We start from the raw sequence: 18082 nt of genomic DNA, 5'->3' as shown, positions 1-18082 counted from the left end.
GTTTTTCAAGACAGGGTTTCTCTGTAGCTTTGGTGCCTGTCCTGGAACTAGCTCTTGTAGACCAGGCTGGCCTCGAACTCACAGAGATCCACCTGCCTCTGCCTCCCGAGTGCTGGGATTAAAGGTGTGCGCCACCACCGCCCAGCTTAAATTTAGTTTTGTTATGCTACATCTGAAATAGATTTTGTAGGCCTCTTTCTCCAAGTTATTTGAGTCTCCCATGTTTTACTAGTGGAGGTTTTTATGATGACTGAATCAAAATAATCTGTACTTGGTGGAGTTCTAATTTTAAAGAATTAGAGTAGTACAGAAATCTGCATAACTAATAATGATAATAATAAACCTCTATTTTATTGCAGACTGGTCCTACAAACTGCCCTCCTTGTAGCACTCACATGAATCAACTCCAATAGAAAACTGTGGTTTGTCCCAAAGCTTCAGGAGACCTGCTGTGAGGGCCAGGGTTTTAAGAAAGTCACAGATAATCGCAGTAGCTTCTTTATCTATAGAAGGAAGACTTTATTCTAGATCCAAATCTACCTGCTTTGAGTGGGATAACAAATATAGTGAACAAGGAAGGACGCTTTTCACATTTGGAAACTTGGAGACTATCAACATGCAAAAACTGTAGATACACACACAGACAGAACCTGTTCTCTAGTGCAGTGGGCATCAGATTGAAGTGACTTACAGATGCTCTCCCACTCCACTTAGGTTATGGGCTTCTGGGTTTGTTGTTGTTTGTTTCAGATCTTAAAGAAAAATAATTTTTGTGGCCTATAAAACATGTCCTCTTTTTTAAAAAAAGATTTGTTTATTTTTATTTTATGTGTGTGGGTATTTTCCCAGAATGTACGTCTGTGCACTGTGTGTGTAGTGTCCTCATATAGGAGCTCACATGCAGAAGAGCACGTGAGCATGTCAGATGCCCTGGAACTGGAGCTACGCTTGGATGAGACATACTTAATATACAGGAAATCCCCAGCTTACAGGCCTCGGCAGTGGCTATTTATATACACATGCAGTCCCAGAGCTCCAGCTGTCACCCACCCTGACATATTTACTTGAAAACCAAAACCAATAGCAACAAGTTTTAGAATAACTTTTTAAGAGAGGCGTCCTCTCCCTTCTCTTTGTACCCACATTCCTGACTAATAGAATGCATGTAACTATTTTCTTGCCCGTTTGCCTGTTGTTTCATTTTTTTAGCTGTTTGTGAGGCACTCTCCATTTTACAACTAAATCTAATCTTATTTATAACACTCTTGTTTTAGAAAAATCCAGACCTCCAAACAGCTGATGTAAAATTAAACTCTCAGAAGACTATGTATGAAGTAAAGAACGCCTGTGGACTTACACATTTTTCTTCTTTTATAATCATAGTAAAGCCTGGCTGCTTCTAACTGATCTGACATATGTGGTGCTTTTAAATAATACTTGTTATGCTTAGTGTTCCTGGGCCCAAAGTAATCCAATCTAATGTTGGTCTAGAAACTTCTGAGAGTGGTGCAGGGACACCAACCACCTGTCCTGGCCTGTGAGGCAGTGGGTGCCACTATCGATGAACAGATCCATAGTGGAGAGCTGGGAAGAGAGAGTGCTCAGTGGGAAGACGGGAGAGAAAGAGAAGGGAAGCAGTGTGTGCACTGTGGAGAGAGGTGGAGCTGGGAACAAGCCAGGATGAGGAGTCTGTGCCCCCGCCTGAACCCGTGGTGATGTCCTGGGGCCATGTTGCCACCGGAGGCCATACTGATCTGAGTAGACGGTGCTGTCACCTGAGGCCATGGTGATGTCAGGGTCCCAGCTACTGCCAAGGGCCATGTCTGGGTCCATAGTGATGTCCATGGCCTGATTTGCGACCGTGGACCACTGGGATGTTTGTTTCCTGGGCCACCCCCTGAGGCTGTACAGATGAGGGGTGAGAGAGCGGAGGTGTGTTGACACAGTGTGGAGTGGGCAAACTGATCAGAGTATCCTATGCTGCCTCCTGGGACCATGATGATGTCCAGGCCTGTGCTGCCACCAAGGGTCATGTCTGGGTCTGTGGCCAGAGTCCATGTTGATGATGTGGCCCCAGATTGTCACCAATTCTCCGTGACCTAGGCTGCCACCTGAGGCCATGGGGATATCTGGACCCAGGCTGCCACTGGGGGTCTATGTCTGGGTCTCAGGTCCTACTGCAGCCGTGATCTATGTTGATGTCATGATCTGTGTTACTACCAAAAGCCAAGTGCATGTCCGTGGACTGGGCTACCTCCTGACGCCATGTTGATGTCTGAGTGCCGTGAGTAACTGCCCCCACCACTCACCAGCTGCAGGAGAACTGGCCCCCACCCTTCATGGCATAGGCACAGGAGAGCTGGTCCCACCCCTCACTAACTACTGGCTCCAGGGTGTGCTCTCAGGATAGACAGTGGCAGGTGGCTCAGGTGAGCTGGCTCCCAGGGTGTGAGCACAGGAGAGCTGGTCCCTCCCCACACTAGGAGTCCTGAAGGCCCGAGATTGGTTGAGCTGGCCCCATCCCTCACTGGCTTCTACCTTCTTGAGAGTGGATTCTACACTCGCCTAGGCAGCTTAGTAGAGCTCACCCTGGTGGTCTGGTCAGTGTGGGCAGAGCGCAGAAGAGCTGGCCCTGAGGGCCTGAGAGTGAGGGAGCTGGCTCCACCCCTTGCCTGGGCAGTGCTGGAGAGCTAGCCCAGGTGCTGTGGATGAGGGAGAGCTAGCCCCGATGGCATGGACAGAATGTTTTTATTCTTCTCTCATACATTTCATCCAACTGCAGTTTCGCCTCCTTCTCCTCTCCCCAGTATCTCTCTGCACCTCCCCTTTCCTCCAGATCCACCTCCATGCCCCCCATCCTCCTCTCCCCACCCCTACCCCATCTCCCCATAAAAAAGAGCAGGCCTCCCAGGGACATCAACCAAGCACAGCAAAGCAAGCCACAGTAAGACCAGGCACTACCATCACATCCAGGCTGGACAAGACAACCTAGTAAGAGAAAGACAACCTAGGTGGGCAAAAGAATCAGCAACAGCCCCGTACTCCCCTTGTTAAGAATTCCACAAGAACACCAAGCTACTCAGCCATATTATATATGCAGAGGACCTAGGTCAGACCCCTACAGGCTCCCTGATCTCTGCAAGCCTCTATGATTCCCAGTCAACTGATTCTGTGGATGTTCTTATAGCATCTCTGACCTCTATGGTTCTTCTGATCCTTCTTACCCATCCTCTTCAGGACTCCCTGAGCTCTGCCTAATGTTTGGCTGTGGGACTCTGCATCTGCTCCCATTGCTGGATGTAGTCTCTCTGGTCTCTTTGGTAATGCTTCTCAAAGATAGGACCCTTAACAGAAGTAGAAAACTTTCTATCTCAAAGATACAGAGCCTAAGAACCACCTCACTATATCACTCTCGAGGACTCGTGATGAAACTGGATTTTTTCCTTCCATGGCCACCAAGTGGGGATGAATACAAGCAGAATGGTACTTCAGACATAGAGTGGTGTCACTGGCGACCTCCGTATCCTCTACAGAGTGAAAAACAGTCCCTCCATGTTGGTGACTGCTCATTTACACTAAACCTACAGGAGAGGATAATAGACCAAAACCAGGAAGAAATGTGATTCCAGCTTCTGTTCATTAAATGTGTATGAGTTTTCTTCACTGCTAGTGAGAAAAAAAATGTTAGTATGACAGAATTTATTTTACCCAACTGAGATCTGGTTTACTTTATACTTTTGTAGTCTATCACAAATATTACCATAAAGTCTTTTCCAGCATGCTTTGATCAGAAATGGAAAGAAGAGCCCAGCTCTTTGTTTCCAGCTGTTACTGCCTGCAGCAGAGTAAATGCATCACATCACGTGATTGTCACTAAGGTAGAATACTTGATACTTTAGTCAGAGGGGGGGTTATCCCTCATCCTCTTCATTTATGAACAAAACCTTTGCATACAAATAAGTAATGCAAGTAGGAGGCCTGAATGATTGACAGGTCTGAAAAAGTTGAATATTAAATCTGCATTGATCACTTAATCATAAAGGACATTTGTCAGTTAAAAAAATTAGCTGAGGTTGGGAGGAGGTTACCACTGGATCTCCAATCCTGGCTTCTCCTGCCACGAGTGGATGGATGGGTTCAGCTGAAATTCTGTTCGGAGTATGTCTTCATTGAACCTAGTAAGATTCGGTTTTTAAGGCAATCACTTTAGGTTCTGTATCTTTAAAGTCTAAAGTTTTCTACTTTGTTTCTGTTAAGAACAGAATTTTTTAATGAATATTTTTGATTTAAAAGCATTTTCTGCCAGGCAGTGGTGGTACACATCTTTAATCCCAGCACTTGGGAGGCTGAGGCAGGAAAATCTCTTGAGTTTGAGGAGAGCCTGGTTTACAGAACAAGTTCCAGGACAGCCAGGGCTACATAGAAACCCTCTCTCAAAACAATAACAACAACAAAAAAATTTTATACAGTATATTTGAATCATATTCTTTCCCATCCCCCAACTCCTTCCAGATCCTCCCCACCTCCCTATTCACCCAACTTCATGTTCATTTTCTTCCTCTCTGAAAAAAAAATAAAAAACAAAAATCAAAACAAAACAGTAAGACAAAAACAAAAAGCACACAAACACACAAACATGGAGTCTGTCGTGTGTTGGCCAACTACTCCTGGCCATGGGACCTGCCCTGGATTGAGGTTGGTACACCCAGTGACACATCGTTGGAGAAAACTGATTTTACCATTCATAGCAGAAATCAATCTCAAATAGTTTCTTGGTTAGAGGTAGGACTTTACCCACTTCCCCTTCTCATGCTGGGATTTTGTCTAGTTTGAACCTGTGTGGGTCTGGTGTGTACTGTCATAGTCTGTGAGTTCATTTGTGCATCCATCCTGTTGTGTCTAGAGATGCTGCTTAAAGTCATCTACCACCTCTGGCTCTCAAAATCCTTCTGCCTCCTCTTCCAATAGATCCCTGAGTCTTTAAGGAGGGGTTTGAAAAAAAGACCCATTTAGGGCTGAGAGCTCCAAAGTCTCTCACTCTCTGTCTAGTTGTGGGTCTTTGTGTTAATTATTGTCTACTACAGAAAGCAGCTTCTCTGATGAAGGCTGAGCTATGGGCATAGCAGTATGCCATTAGGAGTCATTTTATTGCTATGTGCCTTTAGCAGAATAATAGTAGTTTTTCCCTTGGGCCGGTGATCTGTCTAGTCCAATAGTGTTATAAAGAAATAAAAGGGAAAGTAGAATAGAAAGATCATATGGGGAAGAGGATGGGAGATGAGGGTAAAGTAGGGATATGAGAAGGAACAACCAATAGTAAAAAGCTTTTTGAAAAGCCGTATGGAAGCTTACTACTGTAGAAGCTTCCTAAAAATATATACATATACAAAAGGAATTTAAATGGAATCAGTATATAACGGGAGAGACAATGCCCAACTTATGCCACCAAGTAAAACCTCCAGTACCAGGAATGGATTACATCTTGTTGAGTTGTTGGGTCCCATAGATCCCACCACCACCACTCAAACATCACGGGCTGTTGTCAAGATATTGGTTTCTCTCTATAACCTGGTCAGGCCCTATTGCTGGAGATACATTACTTATGTCATTGACCATGACTTTCTAGCTGGTGCCCAGCTAGAAATTTCATCCCTACCGACTAGAATGCATGATGCTGGAAAGTATTTTTTATGCTGCCAGAGAAAAAGAGTAATCATCAGTATTATCAGCTACAAACCCTGTGACCTACAACAATGGCCTGCCTTCGAGATATACTGGTACCGTAGTAGCACAAATGTTCTGGGAGTAACCAACTACTTTTTAATTGGCTATAAGGTCCACTCCATGAGATGGAGCCCATACCTGACACTGTCAAATTGGTCAAGGACTTGCAGAATTCTTAATTCAGAATAAATTTAAATATTAAGCATAGTACTTTTAATTTTTCTATCTGTATATGTATGAATGCGCTTGCCATAGGACACAAGTAAAAGACAACTTGCAGGAGTTGGTTCTCCTCTTCTCCAATGTAGGTGCCCGGGACTGAACTGAGTTCCTCAGGCTTGGCAGCAAACTCATTAACCTGCTGAGCCATCTTGCCAGCCTTTGTTTGTGTTGTGAGACAGAGTCTCGCTCTGAAATCTACCCAAAGCAATCCTGCCTCCATCTGCTCAAGAATTCACAGAGATCTGTCTGTCTCTGCCTCATAAGTGTCAGGATTAACGGCATTCTCACACCCAGCTAGAAATTTTTTTTTAATCTTAAAAAACAAAAGTGCTTTTTATTTCAATAAGATTTTAGCAGGAAAAAGGGGCATGGGTATGTAATTGTTTTATCTTCCTCTGTCCGAAAGTTAATGTGTTTCCAACATTTTAGCATTATATACCATGAGTGCATAAAGACCAGCTAGAAATTTTTAATATGGATAAGTATAACCAACTTATTTAAGAGAAATTTAGATGTTTTTATTACAGTAATATTTCTAATGTAAAACTGCAAGTGTGTAACAGGCAGGAGATGGGAAGCTTTCTGAGCATCATCCTACCTGTCTTTGTGCAGTGGATACCAGCTGAAGGTTAAAGAAACTAGAAGCCAGGTGTGATGCCTCATGTCTGTTATGCCTGTACTTGGGAGGTTGGAGCTGGAGGATTACCATGAGTTCAAGGCCAACCTGAGCTATAGAGTGAGTTCCAGACCAGTCTAGGATATAAAAACCCAGTTTCAACACATCAGAACAGAACGAAATAATTAAAATGATTAATCATAGCTAAAAAGTTTGGATAAATACAAGATTTATAGCAGAATAGTGTTAGTACTTGAGTATGAGACTTGATGAGAGAAAATAAATCCAGATTTAGGCATGGAAAGGAGTTTTCTTACTTCACACTCTTCATTTCTGCCTATAAATAAAATAAATGCTTCATTTTATTCTTTCATTTTTGATGGGCAATCTACAGTAGTTTTTTACCAACTGCCCTGTTCATAGGACATACTGATTTCCTAACTTTAGAAATGTAGGCACAATACTAAAGTTACTCAGAGCTTCTCTTACTGGTGAAAACCTCGCACTTACGTAATTCTTCACTATTAGTCACAGTTGGGTTTTGAGCTTTCCTCTCACTAGAGGTCGCGGCACCCTCTGACTATGTGTGGCTCTCCGCAGTTGCCCGGCATCAGGCTGGCATGCTGTTCTTTATATAACTGTGCTCTTGATTTGGAGTGCGTATGTGGGCGGGTATGTGCTGACTTTTTAAAAAGTTCTTTAGAACCATTATAATTGACAGTATATTTTCGACACATATTTATTAGATTAAATAGCACTGTTTTTGAGACAAGAATTTGCTATGTAGCCAAGACTGCCCTTGATCGGCTTAGCTCAGCCTTAAGTACTGGGATTACAGGCATGCATCGTCATGCCTGACTGATAAGACTTCCTAAGATGAATTACATGTCATTTGTAGTAATAGCTCATCCCTTGAAAGCTAAGTCAAAGAAATAGAGTATTAAATATACTGTATTAATTTGGGGGGTTGTGGCTGTCTTCTTTTCTTCCTGACTTTTTATGTAACATAAACTCTGTGTTACAGACTTTGTGCTAAACTGTAACTAGAAATAAAAGTGAATATAATGAAAAGGAGAAGTCAATGCCAACTACTTTAGGAAAGTAACACATATCAAGATTTGAATCAAACTAAGTTTAAGAAAAAATTTTAGGGCCAGGCAAGTGACTCACACCTTTAAACACAGTACTCAGAGATAGAGCCCAATGAATCTCTGAGTTAGAGGCCAGCCGGGTCTATGTACAGAGATTCTGTCTCAAAAAAAAAAAAAAGTAATTAACTTTTTAAAAAAATAATTGAAATTTGCACCCAGCAAAACTGCTCAGTGTGTAAATGCAAGTCTGATGTTTTGCTTTGGTTTTCAGACTCCACATGGTGAAAGATAAAAATCTTTAAAGAAAATAAACATAATCAAAGTCTTTAAACAGTTTTATATGTCTGATTTGTCTTATTGGGAGGGGTGGGTTTTTTTCCAGAAACAAATTTTAAATGCTTTTCACGAATTTTTAAATTTTTATTTTTTTATATTCAAACCTTTATTTTTTAAAATCACCTGTTACAATTATATAAGTTTGAGAAAACTCCTTTTTAAACATACAGAGTTAGTAAGTGAATACAGAAGAACAAACTCATTTTAGAGCAAGCTGGCAATGGTACATGCCTTTAATCCTAACACTTAAGGAGGTAGTAGCACCAGGCAGATCTCTTTGAGTTCGAGGCCAGCCTGGTCTACAGGACAGCCAGAGCTGTAAAGAGAAAGCTTGTCTTAAAGAAAAAAGAAAGCACATTAAAAAACTGAAAAAAAGCTGCTGACTGGGGTCTTTAATCCCATCACTCAGGAGGCAAAGGCAAGTAGGTCACTGTGAGTTTGAGGCCAGCCTGGTCTACAGAATGAGTTCCAGGACAGCTAGGGCTGTTACACAGAAATCCTGTCTCGAAAAACAAAACAAAACCAAAAAAAGAAAAAGAAAAGGGAAAGAAAAAATAGGCATCTCTCCAACTTAAAAGAGATGATGTCATCCTCATGTAGTTGGTACAAGGTTGTTAAGGCAGCCGTAATCATCCAAATTTATAGCTGCCTTCCTCCACTTAGGACTGAAGAAGAAAATTTAGATAATCCAACAACGGAACAATGTTCGTGATGACATCCTGGTTTGATGTGAGTTTTTCCATTGCTAGTGGTCCTTGGGTTGTTTCCCCATATGAACTTCTATCATTCACTGTAAATTAAATCTATACTTTCTTCAAACAGAGCATGATATTAGGAAATAAGCTCTGATATCGAAAATCATGGGTTCATATGAGAGTGAACTTTCAGTGAGGGTACCCATGGAAGAAATTGTGTTCTGGTGCCACAAGAGGTCAGAGGGTAAATGAACTCCAAGGCAGGCAGGACTCTGCTCACAGATGGCTGGCTAGACACAACTCAAAACTCGGGCAGCATCTCATCCACATAAGGTATTCCTCTAACAGGACATGGAGACAGAATTCCCAGCATGCTATAGGGAAAATTTCCTCCCTGTCTATCAGCCCACCAAGCACCAGTAGGTTCCCAGCACAGAGTCCTTTGTGTCCACAGATCCCACAGCAGAGGGAAGCAGAAAACAGGCTACAGATATTTTAGTTCTTAATTCATATGCAAAATGACAGATTTGCTTAGGGCTCTCTCCGACAGTCTTAGTTTTGACGGGTTCTTCTCCCCTGTCAGCGTTTCATCAAATTTATTAATGTAAGTAATGTGGACAAAGATAGTGTGATACCTCTGGAAAAAATACCTTTTTCATGAAATTATATAATAAAAGTAGCCTGGAATGGAATTAATAACCTGGGGAGAAATGTATGAGTTCTAGAGTTCTTTCTTTAGGCAATTTCAAGTTTTCTTACCACTTATCAGTATCTTAGAGCAAGAAAAGAGCTAATAATAATTCCCTCTCTCTCCATTCCCTCATTCCTGTAGGTGTACCAACATTCGACCAGGAGAGACTGGAATGGATGTAACAAGCCGCTGCACCCTTGGAGACCCCAACAAGCTGCCAGAAGGGGTTCCCCAACCTGCTCGCATGCCCTATATCTCAGACAAGCACCCTCGGCAAACCTTGGAAGTGATCAACCTTCTGAGAAAGCACCGAGAGTTATGTGATGTGGTGCTAGTTGTGGGCGCTAAGAAGATATATGCCCATCGAGTCATCTTGTCGGCCTGCAGTCCCTACTTTCGAGCAATGTTTACAGGAGAATTGGCCGAAAGCCGCCAGACAGAAGTAGTGATCCGAGACATAGATGAGAGGGCTATGGAACTACTGATTGACTTCGCATATACCTCCCAGATAACTGTGGAAGAAGGCAATGTTCAGACCCTCTTGCCTGCTGCTTGCCTCCTCCAGCTGGCAGAAATACAGGAAGCCTGCTGTGAATTCTTAAAGAGACAATTAGACCCTTCTAATTGCCTGGGCATTCGGGCTTTTGCTGACACGCATTCTTGTCGTGAGTTACTAAGGATTGCAGACAAGTTCACACAACATAACTTTCAAGAGGTGAGTTGTGGGCTATGGAGATAGCTCATTGGATAAAGTTCTTGCCATGCAAACACAGAGGCCTGAGTTGAGCTCCTGACAACCAATATAGAGCCTGGCATGTCAGTAGGCACCTGTAATCAGCTTTGGAGGCACAGAAACAGAAAGATCCTGGGGCTTGCTGACCAACCAGTCTTCCTGAAACAGTTCCAGGTTCAATGAGAAGCCCCACCTGTCTCAAATAAAAAAATAATAATATAAGAATAATAAGAATGTCTCTGTGAGTTCGAGACCAGCCTGGTCTACAAGAGCTAGTTCCAGGACAGGCTCCAAAACCACAGAGAAACCCTGTCTCGAAAAACCAAAAAAAAAAAAAAAAAAAAAAAAAAAAAGAATAATAAGAATGATAAAGGAAGAGACCCAACATTGACCTTTGGTCTCTACACAAATATGCGTGGACAAAGTGCACCACATACATATGTACACACACACACACACACACACACACACACACACGTTGTACTAAGTGATTTGAATGTATTCATAATCTGTTTGTTAAAAGAGCAATAGGGGGTGATTTATTTTGGGTTTTATTGCTTTGAAGAGGCACCATGACCATGGCAACTCTTATAAAGTAAAACATTTGATTGGGGTAGAGGCTTACAGTTCAGATGTTCAGTCCATTGTTATCATGATGGGGAGCGTGGCAGCGTGCAGGGCAGCGTGCAGGCAGACTTAATGCTACAGCTGAGAATGCTACAGCTTGCAGGTAACAGGAAATCGACTCAGAGTTATGCTGAGGGAAGCTTGAGCAAAAGAGACCTCAAAGCCTGCCCTCACCGTGACACCCTTCCTCCATCAAGGCCATTTTCCATCAAACCACCACAGGGAGCCAGTGAGATTGTTCAGTTTGGTAAATCTGTATTGTATCGCCAGAACCTGTCGTGGAAGAAGAGAATGTTGTCTTCTGACCTCCACACTTGTGCCATAGCACACATACACACAATAATAATAACAACAACAACAACAATAATAAATACTTTTTAATTTAAGAGAGCATGACTTATGCTCTCTTAGGAACATAAATTAAAATTTATGTTCTCCTAAACTAACTCCTGTCTTGTATTCTGGTTCTTGCTTACAGTATCAAATAAATAGGTTGCTATAAATTCTAAGCCTATTAGTGATTTTTTTTTCTAGACAGGGTTTCTTTGTGTAACAGCCTTGGTTGTCCTGGAACTTGTTCTGTAGACCAGCTTGGCCTCAAACTCGCAGAGATCTGCCTGCCTCTATCTCCCAAGTGCTGGGATTAAAGGCGTGTGCCACCACTGCCTGGCGCCTATTAGTGATTTTTAAAGGCCAATATTGTATTCTACCAGCAAAAGTTGTTTCTCCCTAATTATCTTCATAAAGGGTTTATTAAGCCAAAAAATGGTTTGTTTATGCATGAATGGACCTGTGCATCAGAGAAGTGATTTCCTATATACATTTCCCTCCTGATTAGACAGTTTATTCAACAGGATAAGTTATACACCAACTATTTGGTAAATTAAAAAAAAAAAAAGAAATTTAGATGGTACCAAAAGAATTTTCATTAAATTCACTTTTATTATTTATTCAGCATGGCAATAATATGAAACAATCCCTATTTGATCTGGAAATGAAGAAGCATTTCTAAGTGTTAAACTAGAAAGGCTAAAAGTCAAAACCATCAATTTTATCACATATAGAATTTTTTTTGTGATACTAAAACAAAGGCCAAATACAAATTGAGGGAAATATTTGCAACCTTTATTTACCATCAAAAGGCTAGTCTACTTAATGCATTGAGAGCACCAGTAATTCATACTAGAGAGCTAGCAGAAAAATAGACAATATACAGAGAGAGAAATTTAGACTGTCCTTAAATACCTGAAAGTCTACTTGTTTATTCAAAAACAACGAAAAGACAAATTACAACTCACCAAAGTGCCTTTTCCCTCCAGCTTTGTTTTTTGAGATGCTGTCTTACTTTTCAGCCTAGGCCTTGAACTCAGCATCAGCCATCCTCAGCCCCTTACGTGCTAACATTTGTAGACACACCTAGTATATCTGGTCAAAGCACCATCTTTTGGGTTGCAATTATCCTTAAATGTAATATATCTTCTTGGTGAGGCTGTGGGACTTAGGTTCATTACTGGTATAAATATGCATTGACACGACCTCTCGAAAGGAAATTTGGCAGTATCTATAAAGATAACTCTTTACGCCGACTTTTAAACCCGGCATTCTCAGGAACTTATACTATGTGTACTAGAAAGCAGAGAGTTTGAAGAGGTGGATTGAGGTTCTGTATTTGGTATTGAACAGGCAACTCTTTCTATGGGTCTTTATTCCTTGAAGGGTTAGCCTGAGATTAAATCTTGGTTCAAGTCTCTTTTAAGTGAGATATAACCTAGAAGTCATAAAGGAAAAAATTAGATTTAGCTTCTAAATATGTGAAGCTTTTTTGTTTTTAAAACAGCTCCATAAATGTGATTAAATAATGCCAATGAGAGCCCCTGCGGAGATAGAGGAGCGCCTTGCAGCCTTCCCAGTACTGACGGGTAGTTAGCGATGGAGTGACTGGCACTGGGTGATAGAAAAGGAGAAAAGTAAACCAGAAGCATATGGTCAGAAGTGCAGAGTTTCTTTTAAGAGGACTTTCATAGAGTTGGAGCATTGGCTCAGCACTCAAGAGTACTTGTTGCTCTAGCAGAAGACCTGGGTACAATTCCCATCACCCACATGGCGGCTCACAACTGTCTATAACTGCAGTCCCAGGGATCTGACATCCTCTGACCTCCATGGGCACCAGGCATGCACTTGGTACACACATACATGCAGGCAAAACACTCATACATACAAAAGTAATAGAATGAATAAGTTTTTTCAAAAGAAAGCTTAACATATATTGCACATACTTCCTACTTATATGTATATTATATTTCCAGGAAACATCTGAAAATTAATATTAAGGTCATTGGCCTTAAGTAAGTATAAGCATTTTGATACTAGAAAACAGTCAGATTAGTAGTGTTAAGGAGCCAAAGTTGGCCTTGAATTGACAGGAATGCTTCCCCTTCAGCCTCCCAAGTGCTGAGATTACTGACAGAGCCACTGTGGGCAGCTAACTTTGTACTCTGTAAGGAAAACCTTTCCACTGTGTCTACCACATTTTCTTCCCTTGTCCATTATGGACCCCAGACGGACTCCCTGACGTGGCTGTTGTGAGCAGTGCTGCAGTGAAGATGGCTCTGCAGGCATCTACTCCATGCTGACGGGGACTCCTTTGATTGTATCTAAGTCACGCCACAGGATCGTTCTCCTTCAGTTTCTGAGAAATTACGTACCACTTTCTATAGCAGCAAAATTAATATATGTTCTTAGTAGCCATGCATAAGAGGTCTTTCCTACCCTCATTTTTTTCAGCATCTGATTTAGCTTGTTTTATTCATTACAGCCCTTCTGAGTATGGCCAGAGAAAATCTCAGTGCAGACCTCATGGTGGTTTATAGTGCTGGGGAGAGAACCCAGGCCCTTGCACACACTAAGTAAGACTTTTACCACTGGGCTACATTCCCCAGCCTGCTAATATTTGTTTTTTTAATCCATAGAATAGAAAAAAAAAAAGGGGGGGGACTTTTAAACTAACTAAACAAGATTAACTTTGGTAACATTGTGTATTTCCTGTTCTCCTTTATTCTCTTTTGAAACTTTTCTTTTCCTCCTTGATTTTTTTTTTTTTGTTTGTTTTTGTTTTTGTTTTTCGAGACAGGGTTTCTCCATAGCTTTTGGTTCCTGTCCTGGAACTAGCTCTTCTAGACCAGGCTGGCCTTGAACTCACAGAGATCTGCCGGCCTCTGCCTTCGGAGTGCTGGGATTAAAGGCGTGTGCCACCGCCTCCCGGCCTCCTTGATTTTTTTTTTAAAGATTTATGTGTTTATTATGTATACAATTATGCCTACAGGTCAGAAGAAGGCACCAGATCTCATTACAGATGGCTGTGAGCCACCATGTGGTTGCTGGGAATTGAACTCAGGACCTCTGGAAGAGCAGCCAGTGCTCTTAACCTCTGAGCCATGTCTCCAGCCCTCCTTGTTTTAAACATTGTAGAATATAATTTTCCCTATAAGAACAACAACAAAACAAATAAAGGTAAAAATTGTGCTTATAGGTTCCTTTTTTCCTACCTAAATCCGAGCAGGTAATGGAGAGTGAAGAATTTATGTTACTTCCAGCCAACCAACTTATTGATATAATATCTAGTGATGAGCTCAATGTTCGGAGTGAAGAACAAGTGTTCAATGCAGTGATGGCCTGGGTCAAATACAGTATTCAGGAAAGGCGTCCTCAGTTACCCCAGGTAAGAGTCAAAATGCTTCTCCGAGAGATTACTTTGTACTAGACACAAGTAATGTACAGAGACAAAACAGCCCTTATCTCCACATGATCGAGGCAGTGAGCTTCAGAAGCATTTGCCTGCTTATTGTTGGGAACTTACTGCTCCTTTGCTTCCTGTCTATTTGGGATTCATTCTGTCTCAACTGTTACACACTTCAGAAATTATATAAAATTACAAAAGAAAGCAGGAATGTATCTGCTTCCTTAGGTTGGAAGTCCTACCACACTTTGAAAAGTAGGTGGGCTCAGCAGTCACATGTTTAAGACTCATTCTTGTCATGACTGTAGTCCGCCTTACTCAGAAGAGATGCATTTTCACGATATTTAAAAGATGCCTAAAATGCCAAACCCTACATACCCTGTGGGTTTTTTCAGTATAAGTATATATATTCTGTGATAAAGTTTTTTTATAAATTAGATCCAGTAAAGACTAGCAGTAAGTAATTATAAACAACATTTATAGTAGTACTGTAATAAACATTACTTAACTTACAAGTTTTTATTTCTGGAATTTCTCATTTATTGTTGTCTGACCAAAGTTGACAACCAATAACTGAAAATGCAGAAAACAAAATTAAAGATAAGGGGAATGTGTATTTTTTTAATATTTTCTTATTTATTCTATTATTTTATATGTGTGAGTGTTTTGCCTACATGTATGTAAGTACATTATGTGTGTGTCTGGTGCCCACAAAGGTCAGAATAGGGCTTTGGATTCCTTGGAACTGGAGTTACATCCAACACGTGAATACTGGGCATATGACCAGATCCTCTGCAAGAGCAGCAAGTACTTTTTAAGTGCTGAGACATCTCTGCAACCTGGAAAGTATAGTCTAAGAGTTTAGAAGTTATTGATGAAAGCATTCTAAAAGTGATACTGGCATTCTAAAGTAGCATTCTAAAGTGATACTAGTATGTATATGGTTTTATAATTAGTCTACATTACTGAATCGATAGAATAAATTTTAGATTTACTCTTTATCTCTTACACCCTTCTAAACTGATTATTAGATCCCAAAACTTCTGGCTGCAGTCAGTAAACATGAGTCAGTACTCCTAACAAGTTGTAATGGGAGCTATGCCTGCTATGCCTTAATTGTGTTTATTATCCCGTAGGTGCTGCAGCATGTTCGCCTGCCTTTGCTTAGTCCCAAGTTCCTGGTGGGCACCGTCGGCTCTGATCCTCTCATTAAAAGTGATGAAGAATGCAGGTATGAGTGGATAAGAAAATTCAACAACTGAACATTTCTAATTTCTGTTTTTCTCCTTACTGGTATTGCTTCTGAATATTGTATTTCTTATGCCAAAACTAGGGTAGTCAGTATTTAACAAGTTTTTCTTCTGGACTAGGGTCAAGGGGAGAAGGAAAGAGGACTGAGCTTTGAGAATTCTGTTACCTTAGGAGTCTTTGTTGTTGTTGTTTTAATATTTATTTATTGATTGATTTTTTTTATTTTATGTGTGTTGGTGTTTTCCCTGCATGTATGTCTGTGTGAGGGTGTTGGGTCCCCTGGAACTGGAATTACAGACAGTTGTGAGCTGCCATGTGGGTGCTGGGTATTGAACTGAGTCCCCTGGAAGAGCAGCCAGTGCTCTTAACTGCTCAGTCATTTCTCTAACCCCTTTTGTTTTCTTTTTAAATGTGTGGTGTTTATTGGAGAAGTGGCAATAAAGAAGTAGATTTCTAAGTTTTGATGCAAGTTTGACTTTGAAAAGTCAATTCTCTTTTATTGTTTTTCCATGAAATAAGTAAATAATGCCGTGAGTCTGTCTGTGAGTACTTTCTCATTGATCACATAATGTCTAACAGAAATAGGATAGATTCACTTCGAAGATTATAGACAGTTAAAGTCCTGCCCCTCCTTACATAGTTTTGGGAAGGTCATTGATATGGCTCAATGAAATCATTTCCATATAGTCTTGAGAATGGAGACCTTATTGATTTACTGAGCTATCTCTGTAATAGATAAAGAAATTTGGAATTATCCAGATCCTAGAACGTAGGTAGGGCATATAATCCATTGTATTTCCTCTGTGATCTTGGGCTTGCCATTAGTGAGAAATGCAACATTTGAGATTAGATGTTTGTGTTTTCAGTTTGAGAAAGTACATGTTTGGGGTGGGGAATACTGGTGAGATGGCTCAGTGGATACAGTAGCTTGCCACCATGCCTGACAACTTGTGTTTCATCCAAAACCCACATGGTAGAAGAACAGAACTGACTTCTGCACATCCATGTCGTGACACTTGCATCCCATACACATAAATAAAAGTTAAATAAAAATGTTTACATTTGCTGGAGAGATGGCTCAGTGGTTAAGAGCATTGCCTGCTCTTCCAAAGGTCATGAGTTCAATTCCCAGCAACCACATGGTGGCTCACAACCATCCGTAATGAGGTTTGGTACCCTCTTCTGGTCTGCAGACACACACACAGACAGAATACTGTATACATAATAAATAAATATTTTAAAAAAAGATCTACTGATTTGTACCTTCTTTCTCCTAAAACTACCTTTTATTTTCTAAGATCATAGGTCTTCAAACTTCCCAAATTCATTCATTACTCTGCCTCCAAGCAGTATAGCTGAGTAGCCCATTCTGGGTCCCAATAACCACATTAGTAATCTATTCAAGCTACATGGTTTCCATTTTTGCCCATTTATGATAAGTTTCATTTCCGTCCTTACATCCAGATAACCACGTGTTGTAAGGAGGGCCACTTGTTTGTTTCCATTTGCTCATCCCCCAAATAATCACAAAAACTATATCACAGCATACAGAGGGGAATCCCACATCAACCACTAATGTACTTTCCCCCAGATATTTCCTTATTCTGGACATGTCATGTAAGCAGCATAAAACCATATGTGATCTTAAGGACTTGTCTCCTACTTAGCTTGATACTTTTGAGATTCATGCATGTTTTTAGCATGCTTCAGTAGTTCCTTCCCATTTCTGAGTAGCATTCCACTGTGTGACCAAACTCCAGTCTCTCTGTTCACTCGCCAGCTAACTAATATTTAAATAGCTTCCATCATTTGCCCTCTGTGGGCAAGAGCACTGAGAATGATAACATACAAATATGTGTATGGATATACATTTTAATGTCTCTTAAATGGGCAGAGTTGATAGGTTTTTATGGTAAGCCTTTATGTTTAACCTTACAAGAAAATCTCAAACATATTCTAAAGGATTATTTTATACTTCTACCCACAATGTGTGAACGTTATAGCTGTTCCCCACGCTGGTCAACACTTGTGATTATACACCTATAGGCCTTTATTTAAAGACTTTCTAATAGGTGCAAAGTCGTATTTCATTACTGTTTGACCCTGAATGTCTATTGATAAGTAAATGATGCTGAGTATATTTTAATGTCTTTATTAGTCACTGGTATCTCTTTAATGCATTTCTTCCATATTTTTCCCATTTTAAACCAGCTTGTTGTTTGGTCATTGAGGTGGAACCTCTTTAGAGCTTACACTGTCTGTCATGCTGACTTTTCGAAGCAAAGCCTTAAAAGTTTGTTTACTGCAGTGATAAAGTTGGGTTTCCATTTTCCCGGTAATGCTTCCTACAGTTCACTCCC

At 40.8% G+C, this 18082-nt stretch overlaps 1 protein-coding gene across 1 annotated transcript in view; it reads left to right on the top strand.

Moving 5' to 3' along the window:
* Klhl20 (kelch like family member 20) overlaps window positions 1-18082 on the top strand; it is a 46623-nt gene that overhangs the window by 13328 nt on the left and 15213 nt on the right. Inside the window, exons 3-5 of the mRNA XM_050130655.1 lie at window positions 9517-10090; window positions 14295-14453; window positions 15608-15712. Coding sequence (XP_049986612.1) covers window positions 9517-10090; window positions 14295-14453; window positions 15608-15712 — 838 coding nt within the window. The remainder of the gene's footprint in view (window positions 1-9516; window positions 10091-14294; window positions 14454-15607; window positions 15713-18082) is intronic.

Source organism: Alexandromys fortis, unplaced genomic scaffold, assembly GCF_014885135.2.
Source record: "Alexandromys fortis isolate MF-2015 unplaced genomic scaffold, M_Fortis_MF-2015_v1.1 scaffold_346, whole genome shotgun sequence".
Lineage (NCBI taxonomy): Eukaryota > Metazoa > Chordata > Mammalia > Rodentia > Cricetidae > Alexandromys > Alexandromys fortis.
Note: the sequence above shows the minus strand (reverse complement) of the source record. Positions and strands in the feature narration are given on the sequence as shown.